The sequence below is a fragment of the Papaver somniferum genome, chromosome 1 (assembly GCF_003573695.1).
Source record: "Papaver somniferum cultivar HN1 chromosome 1, ASM357369v1, whole genome shotgun sequence".
In the NCBI taxonomy this organism is placed as follows: Eukaryota; Viridiplantae; Streptophyta; class Magnoliopsida; order Ranunculales; family Papaveraceae; genus Papaver; species Papaver somniferum.
This window is the reverse complement of record NC_039358.1, coordinates 235,604,603-235,614,856: the sequence shown is the minus strand read 5'-3', so window position 1 is coordinate 235,614,856 and position 10,254 is coordinate 235,604,603. Positions and strand designations below refer to the sequence as shown.

The 10,254-nt window shown below is 36.3% G+C and overlaps 1 protein-coding gene across 1 annotated transcript; it reads left to right on the top strand.

Annotated features, from left to right (window-relative positions):
- The first annotated feature begins 7,632 nt into the window (after nt 1-7,632).
- On the top strand, nt 7,633-8,676 carry LOC113273066 (F-box protein At3g07870-like). The gene has a single exon (XM_026522836.1). It carries the CDS (start codon nt 7,633-7,635, stop codon nt 8,674-8,676), a length of 1,044 nt encoding a protein of 347 aa, XP_026378621.1.
- The last annotated feature ends 1,578 nt before the right edge of the window (nt 8,677-10,254 follow it).

Below are 10,254 nucleotides of genomic sequence, written 5' to 3'. Positions count from 1 at the left end.
GTTACCTTCGAGTAAGCCCCGACTCAAAAGGTGCAAGTGTATTCAACGATGATGCACTAACAATCACCTGAACGCACGAACGAGTATTTCAAAATACGACGAAACGATGAACCTATGCAAAATAGGAAAGAAAATAATAAATAATAAGATATTGACCAAGGCGCTGGGGGACTGGGCCCACTAGCCGGCCGGCCGTGCCGTGGCCAGTCCCACGCCAGTTTTATATTTTATCATATTTTTGTTATTTTCCTTGAACTTATGAAAATCCTTTCATTTGAACAAATATCCTTCGTTTTGAGGAAACTCCTCAGTTTCATGGTGTTTCCTTCTCACCAAGGAAATAATATAAAATTAGGAAAACTGCCGTGGAGCTGTGTTTATTGGCCAACCGGCCATGCCTTGATCCCGGCCGGCCCCACACCTCATGGTTCCTTATTATTTTATTAATATTTCCCTAATCTCATGAAAACTCCTTAATCTCATGGTATTTTCATAAAACCATGAAAAATATAATATAAAATTAGGGAAACTCGTGGGAATGGGCCCCAACCGGCCGACCATGCTCAAAGAAGGTCCCACACGCCCTTATTTTATTATTTTAATATTATTTGTTTCCTTGATCCCATGGAAACTCCTTCACTTCAAGGAAACTCCTTAATTTCAACAAACTCCTTGATTTCATGATATTTTCATAAAATCATGAAAAATAATATAAAATTAGGAAAGGCACCATGGGACCGTGGTCACTGACCGGCCGGCCATTCCTTGGCCTCAGTGGTCCCACGCTTCATCATTCCTTCATTCTATAATTATTTTCCTTCATCTCATGAAGTTTCCTCAGTTTCAGCAAAACCCTGATTTTTCATATTTTCTCAAATGGTTGCTCAAGCGCACGCCAGGAAATACCAAAATTCTCAGGACTGAGATACAGACGTTTTGACGACGTGAGCATGTTACCTTGACCGACCAAGGTTTGCTCTTTGGTCCCACGTATTTTCATGATTTGACCTAATTGCACGTATTAGGTCCAAAACACCTCCAAATAATTTTGGAATTTTCATAGAGTGATTGTCATTTCGTTCCCGACCATCCATAGCCGGTTTCATGACCCCTTGGTCGGTCCCCCACCTCCTCATGATTAATTAAGTTTTTCACCTAAGGCTCAGACGAGCATTGTATGAGGAATGATTGAACCAGCATTTGATCATTCTTTCACCAACTCTTCAAGAGATCTTGGTATTTGCTCACTCGAGCATACGGGCGCTACATGGTCGATCCCTGATCCCATGTATACGGTCTCTCCTTCATTCCATGGCTGAATTTTTAATAAACCATCAAATTGGTCATCAATTGATCAATTTAGGGTTTCTGAGTCCAAGGATCATAATTCCATATTCGAACGCTGATAATTTTGCGACGATCTCATGATCATCATTTTATTATACTCGGTTCAACTATCAGTATTCTAATTAATGTTTTATTTTGGTCACACTACCAATAATTCATCAGACGAGCAACACTTGCTCAGGTGAGCAATATTTGCTCAAACCAAGGAATATTGGTTCAACCCTCAATATTCACCAATTTATCGAATGAGCAATACTTGCTCGCCTCAACTATCAACGTGAGAATTATACCTCTGTCTCAAAAGACACGTTCAATTCATGAGTCTCAGAATATTTTGCAAAATCATGTTCAACTCAGCAAATACATGGACTCATCGTCCCATGAATTCATGAAGTCAACAACTGACTAATTAACCACGAGACATCAATCGTGTCACATGGGGGGATATTAACTAGGGTTTTGGTCTGGAGGTCTACGGTACGTGTTTTCATACACACGATGGAATCTGAGAAAGTCGTGCAATCAGTTGAAGGAGTTAACAAAGTAGTGGATGGAAAATCGACCAAGTCTCCACATGATGAGCAACTGGTTTCAAACACGATTTTTCATTTCCCCACTCTTTGATTCCATCAACTGTCACACTTCATGGGATCATGGTTTCTACAATTCCAGTAATATAAATAAGTCTCTGAATCATGATTGAATATACAAGAATCTCACGTCAAACAGACAACACGAGATTAACAACTCAACATCTGAGTAATCATTCTTAACAGAGATTCAATCATTCAGAACTTATCTTATTCAAAATACATAACACACCTACAATCTTTGATTACCATTGATTCCACACATTTCTCAGCTCCCCTCCTACAGATCGACCCATCCTCTCTTGTGACTGAATTTACTCTGGAACGACCATTGTCTTGGTTTAGGCCGGAGTACTACAGATTGATCTCCCTTCTTGCAGTGCATCTGTATGAGGTTAAAATTTTCGATCGGTTCAAGGAGTCTCCTCCGTACGGTCGTCTCCTTAATTCCGTAAAAACCAGCAAATCGTTTTGCCCCATCTACAACACTGAACTTTTGATTCTCTATGTATGACTTTGTTAACTGCTGCTGATGTAGAAAAAGTTCCCTTCATATCACCGATCCAAACCATTTCATGTTGAGTACCATTTATAATTGGAAATGGGGTAATGAATTAAATTTTGTAATTCAATGTGAATAATCCATTCATTATCTTATATTAAATCTTTGACCTTCATCTGAAAATTGGAATTGACATAATCAGTAAAACCAATTATATCAATTATAGGACATTCACCATTTCAAAGATCAAACCAAACTGAAATGTGCTCTCCATTGCTTATAAGCAATCTGAAATCACATTTAAGAGATTTCCAAGCACATTTTAAGCCATGCCACACAGAAGAAAGTTTCCATTGTTTTATCCATTGTCCATTTTTGTTTTTGAACTTGGCTGCAAGAAATAATGACCATTCTTCATTAGAGCTGGTAAGTTTCCACATCATTTTCATTAATAATGCTTTATTAACATCTTCTAATTCCCAAACCTCCTTCAGCAAAAGGTGTATACAGAACCTTCTCCAAGATATAGTTTTAGATTTCTTAACTTCAGCATCTCCTGACCATAGAAAGTTCCTCATAAATTTTTCACATTCCTTAATAATTGAAGATGGCCATTTATATACAGCCATATTGTATATAGGAATGCTACTAAGCACATGTTTGATCAGAATCAATCTGTCATGAAAAGACAAACGTTTTCCTATCCAGACTGCCAAATATTCTTGCATCTTTTCAACCATTGGCCATAAAGTAACAATTTTGATTCTCCCTGGATGAATGATGACTCAAAAATATTTTTCTGGGAATGATGTTAATTCCATTTGTAACATGTTTTCAATCTGACCTTTTCTGACATTATAACAACCATCAGTAAAACATTTGCTCTTAACTTTATTAATGATTTGACCAGAAAAAGTTTGGTAATCCTCAAGTAGATGTAAGAGATTAAGTATGCTTTTCTTTGAACCATTACTGAAAAGGAATATGTCATCAGCAAAAAGCAAGTATGTATGAGCAATACCATTTCTTGTCACCATTGGCTGTAACTTGTTTGTTTCCACCAATTTTGTTACACCTTTGCTTAGTACTTCCTCCATTAAAACAAACAAAAAGGGATCTCCTTGTTTGAGCCCCCCGTGCATTGAGAAGAATCCATTTGGTCTACCATTGGCCATAACAGATATTTCGGCAGATGATAAAAGCACTTTCAACCACTGACACCAATCCTCAGAAAAGCCATATTTTTGAAGGACTTTGAATAAAAAAATCCCAGCTTACTGAATCATATGCTTGAGAAATATCAAGTTTCAAACATAAATTGCTTCCCCTTCTTTTTTCTTCATCTCATTGACTAATTCAGAAGCTAAGATAATTTGATCATGAATGCTTCTCCCTTTAATGTATGTAACTTTTTGCGGAGATACCAATTTATCCATAAGACTGGCCATCTTTAGAGATATGGTTTTGGTGAAAACCTTAAAGCTGAAATTACTAAGACCAATTGGTCTAAATTGATTGGGCTTTTTGCTCCTTGAATTTGGGCAGAAGAGTCAAGAAATCAGAATTTATACCTTAGGAATGTACTTTCTGCTCCAACAGTATTGAACAACTTTGATGAAGTCATGTCGAATAATTTCCCAGCATGCTTCGTAAAACATTCCTGAAAAACTATCAGGTCCGGGTGCACTATCTCCATCCATTCCAAAAATGCTGCTTTTATCTCCTCCGCTTCAGGGATAACTTCAAGCATAAATTGATTAGATTCAGTAATGACAGTAGGTATGACCTCAAGAATAGATCCATTAACAACCACATTTTGAGCTTTAAATCTTTGTTAAATAAATCACTAATATGTCAGTAATTCTTGCTTGATCAGATACCAAATTACCATTTTCATCCTCCAGTTCACAAATAGAATTTCTTGTTTGACTAATCTTAACATTTGAATGAAAGAAATTAGTATTTCAAGACCCTTCCATGACCCACTTAATTATGGATTTTTTTTTCTTCATTGTACAGTATTGTACTTCTTTTGAATTGAGTTTATTTTGAGCAATAACCTGATCATGCAGTGTGAGGATTAGTATATGAAATTGTCATTTTTTTCTTTAACATTATCTTCTGCTTCCTGAATTTTGATCTTAACATTACCTAAAACCTGCCAGTTCTATTCTTTGAGAATTTGTTTGAGATTTTTAAGTTTTTTCATAAAAATGAATGCATCATCACCATGTATTTCTTGTTCCCAACTATCTTGAACCATCTTCATGAATATAGGGTGCTCTAACCACATTTTCTGAAACCTTAGAGGGACATTTTTTGGCTTTGGAACACTTGCACACTCACCTAATAATGGTGCATCATCAGAAGCAATTCTGAGACCCACCTTGTATCCCCAATCACTATGTATTTGCAGCCATTTCATATTGAACACAACTCTATAAAGATTACATAAAATCCTCTTGCTACCTTGATGACAGTTGGACCATGAAAAATCCAGATCAATCTTAGGAGGCTGCATTAATTCACATGCATTTAAACAATCATTGAAGTCAATCATGGATCTTCTTGAAGGAGACCTGCCACCTACCTTTTCTTCCATGGATATAATTGCATTAAAATCACCTAAAACAACCCAAGATTTCTTGAATTCACTAAAACTAGCATTTCATCCCATAAATATCTTCTTTGGACCACATTAACATGAGCATGCACACCGGATACCAACACTTCCCCTACAACCATTGTAATCATTTGACTTGTAATAGAAACAATATTAGGAGTAGCAATTGACCTACTCCAAAAATAACTATATGTTGCTCTTGTGATCATTAGTATCATTGTGAATTACCATATATTGCATACCAGGCAGTGTTAGTTTTCACAAAGTTAGAACACACTTAATTTTTCGTTCAGCAATCCAAACAAGTGATGGATTAAATTGATTAACTAAAGAGTGTAATTTTTGTTGAGCCCTAAGTCTTTTAAGGCCCATTATGTTCCAAAAGAGAACTTTTATGGTTTGAGATTGAGGTTTTCTGGACCTCCCTTACCATTGTTTTTCTAAAAGTGTACTTATGAACAACTGGATTAACTATATTTCCACCAGAATTATTACCAGGAATAACATTCTTAACAACCTCATTAACATTCTTTGAAACAAGACTATCATGTACATTTGAGTTATTACTCAACTTAGTGTCATTAGCATATTAATTTGAGCTCTTTTTTCCTGCAAAAGTTTGAACCACTGATGACCAAGAAGTAAAAGGAATAGATTCTAATGTTACATGTCCTGTGCCAGCATCAATAAATTTAACAACACTACTTTCAAGTTCAGTAACTTCAACAATTTGAAGTAATTGTTGGGGAGCTATCTCAACAGTAGATTCTTCATTACTTATATCCTCCTCTTCCTTGTTATCATCAGAATTCAAAACTAGGGTTGATAGAACTTGAATTATGTTGTGTAACTGGAGTTGTAATATTAGTGACTAGTGAGTCTTCTACTGAATGTGGCTGGTGAATTGAGTTGGAAGTACTAGCTTGTACCTTTAATGGAGAATTTTCTACTTCTGATCTGTCACATATATCAAAAGGAGTTTGAGGCAATTCTACACTTCCTTTATGCCTTTGTGAAACACTGCCTTCAGTATTACTTTTGGCTTGTCCAATTCTACAATCTGCAGTTAAATGGCCAATAATTTTGCAATGATGGCAGTATTTTGGAAGAATTGGAATTGGGATATCCTGAAAGAATCCTCCATATTTTGTACCAAACCAAATTGTATTAGGAATTGGCTGAGCGAAATCCATCTCAACCAAAACATTTGCATAATACCCAGAGTCACAATTTGCAGTAGCAGCATCAATTTTAATAGGTGTTCCAATCTCTTTGCAGATTTTGAATAATATTTTCTCCTTCCAGAATTCTAAACCCAAACTTGAGCCTTAGAAGTACGCTCATTAGATGGTCTAAAATTTGAACTCAAATTTCTTACCTGTAGAACCTGATTTAGAACTTCCCATTGACCAGCTTTTATGATCTACGATCAATCTCATTATCGAACTTAATAGTAAAGAAACCTCTTCCCAATGGTATGAGTTTACATTCCCCAATTAGCTTCCATTGTTGTTTTAAGATAACAGCTGCATCTACAAATTTGATTTCCTGTAAATTTAATCTTCCTATAAGTGAAAATTTCCATGGATTTAAATCTTCTTCAAACAAATCATCAGGCAATTCTATTGATGGAGCTTTTGATGAAGACATTTCTGAATTAGATTGTGATTTATCTAAATGAGAATCATCAGAACAGGTGGATTTCAGACCAGAATCCATGAATCCACCTGAATTAATGATTATTAATCATAAGGATTTGATAAAAACAAGAATTAAAACCAAAGAAAACACCTGAAATTAATGGATCTGAACTCGAAAAAATGAAGAGAGCAGTTTGGAATTTTTCACTGAGTTGATCGCCCGATTTGCAGAACGTGACTCAGCCGATCCAAGCCAGAAATTAAATTTTTGTCTGCAAGGGGTTTGTTTACTCATTGGGGTGAAATCGGATTTTTTGTTTGCAGGTAGAATTAGTCTACTAGCTTTTTTACCACTTGTATGGGAAAGTGAAAGTTCAAAAATCAGAATTATTGTTTTTTGTAGAATGAGTCTAGCAGTTTTTACCTTTTAACAACTAATAATTTTCATATACTTAATTGAGTCCAGTGATCCATAACACCCACAGAACGATAATTTAGATCAAGTCACATCTCTAAACCTGAAAATTGAACATCACTCATGAGAAATATTTAGCAACATGGGAGTTTCCCGATTGCAAGCAACGCAAATTCTAAAAAATATGAACTAGGATTCTGAAATTTTTCGTATCAATAAACTTGCATGCACAAACATCACCATCTTTCAAATAATTTAAATATACAATTTCAATCAAGTATTAATTTCCTTGCAAAATCTGTAGGTACATTCTGCATAGGAACATACCACGGGTCCTGTATCCGGACTTATTAGTGTAATGGACTGGTTAGGTGGCTCATGGGACTGTAGGAAAACCTCAACCGGATGCGGATCCGGATATCCGGCTAATTGAGGGCTTTTGCATAAAATGGGTTCATTAGCAGAATATATATAGGATTCATAACCCTAGCGAGCTTTAAGCCATATTAAGATAGATGGAGATGGAGATGGAGATGGAGATGGAGGAAAACCTTCTGAACAGCCTCCCCTTCGAAATCAAATTGGCCATATTATCTTGGTTACCAGTTGAGTCAGTACTAGCGTGTAGACGAGTATGCAAAGCTTGGAACAATGCTTTCCTCGATTTGCAAAAGTATACATATTTTGCGTACTTGCATCTTCGATGTAACGGTGGCGGATTACTAGACCAGAAGCCGCAACAATTAAGTTCCGAGTCTAAGATGCTTAACTTCGTTTTCATTAAGCGTCACAATCTCTATTATGCAGAATACCTTACGCAGGAGAAAGACGGCAAACAGCAGCAAAATTTCCACAAAAGGATGATCAACCTCAGTATACCCTTAGACGTAACTGGATATGTCGGTTCGTGTAACGGACTGATTTGTTTATCATCTAATTCATCTGGTAAGACTAGTGAACCTTCGTATATATGTAACCCGATCACCCGTGAACTGGTGTACCTTCCAAGAATAGCAAAGGAAAAGTATGATGGAATTTCCTTTGTACATGGATTTGGTTACCATCCTTTAACTGATAAATACAAGGTTGTTCGAGTATCTTATGCTTACAATAATAAGCTCAAGCCTTATGATCCTGCAAGCAGAAGTGGACGTATGTACAGGTCGTACTCTCGTGGACAAGTAGCCGTATATACACTTGGTAGCGGCAAAGGATGGACAAATCTAGAAGAAACCAGTTACCGTGTGTTATCAAATAATGCAGACCATGCAGTTGGGAGTGTTTGCGTAAATGGTGCTCTTCATTGGCTCTGTAATGGGGCAAAAGATATAGTGGCCTTCAATTTAGCCGATGAAAAATTCTGCTCGCTTCCTACACTACCTGGTTTGTCCCCCCATAGTACTCAGAGTCTATGTGTTTCCAATGGTTTTTTATGTCTTGTTTGTAAAAATTCAAGTGAAGGTTCTGCCGGTATATGGTTTTTAAAAAGAATATGCAGGGAGATCCCAGTACTCTTAGTTACGAAAAAGAGCGCTACACGAAGAAGACAGTTGGAGTAAAGAGTTAAATATTGAAATGATGAATTCAAGTACCAACATCATAGGTTATTTTTCCTTACGAATAAGGAAGCAATTATAATCGATCATTGGGGACACATGCTTCGGTATAGCCTAGAGACAACAACTTCAGAAAAGACTTGGAGATGTAAACATAGGGGGACAAAGCCAATACGGTTACCACTAATGCATGTCAACAGCTTCGTCTCAATGCGAGCACTAGGAGAAGAAAATGTAAAGATATTTATAGGATCATCAGATGATGATAGCTATAGACTTAGTAGTATCCATCGCGGGAAGAGGAAGGGCGCCGTAGCTACCCCTAAAGGTCACTTCCGGCCAAAGAAGTTTATTGATCAGCTATAAGAAAGATGCATTTTATTTTTGTTAAAAAATTATTACATTGAGTTACAAGTTATGTTTATTTTCCTTTATATGCCCGCGCATCAAAATGTTATTATTGTGAATATCCATTCAAGACACCGTTTGCATTGAAAGTGAACCCAGGAGGGCTAAAAAAAATTAGTGAAAATTAGGGAAAAAGGTTATCGAAAATGAAACATTTCTTTCCAAAATAAATAAATAAATCGAATTCAGTATGAGAAGAATTAATGAAATTTTAGCCATGATGTTTCTGTTTGTTTATATGATCGATGTTCAGAAAAGTAGAGAGAACAGTACTTAGCTATATTCTTTTTTTTCCCTATCTAAAATTTGAGGGAATACGAAATTTTCATTTTTATCAAAGTTTTGGAGCTAAATCTCAAGCATAGAAAATTCTTCTCAATACACCTATAACCGCTTAGATGTTCTTGCGGAAAACAATATTAACTTTTTCCCTAATGTTCTTGAGATAAAAAAAAAAAATCCTGCGAAAACAATATTAACTTTTCAACACAACAACTCGTACAGAGCTTCTGGCTTCCGGAGTGGATCTTAGTGAAGCAAGACTCTTATACTTAAACTTGGACTCGTCGTCGTTATGTCTTGCTCGAGTACAATTGTTATTCCATGGGACTATTTGTAGGCAGCACTTACCTGACTTTAGAATTGTCTAGCTAACCGACTTAACAAGAGTTTCATGTTTTTAAGACTAACTTCATCCTCTAAACATCACGAATTACTTTCCATCGTCCAACTTATACTATATTACAAGAATTCATGTTTTCAAGTCATCATACCATGGCCCATTATGTCTTATATCTGTAACATTCTCAGTGACCTTGATGTGTTTTGACGTATATTTCTCTCATCTTTCATTGTCATTCCTCAGTTGCACCGATTTGTTATGCTCATCATGCAGCTTCACAGATGGCCCAGTTCATAAAATCTGGAGATTTTTCTGCATCAAATTCTCCATTTCAAGAGCTTCCACGACTTCATCCAAATGTCCGGAACTCCATGTTCTTCTGCTGAGTTTAGGGGTACACCATAGACCTGCATTTTCCCATGTTCAGGTTTATAGTACAAACTACTGCACATACACTGTAAAAATCTTGGGATTATCCGTAGGATTATATGGTCTGCCTCCCCGTATATTTTTCTTGGGTTAGAGTTGTATATAAGTACGCAGAGGTGTAT

Bases quoted from the DNA above. Each gene is read 5' to 3' on its own strand.
- LOC113273066 (XM_026522836.1), top strand. From the start codon at position 7,633: ATGGAGATGGAGATGGAGATGGAGATGGAGGAAAACCTTCTGAACAGC.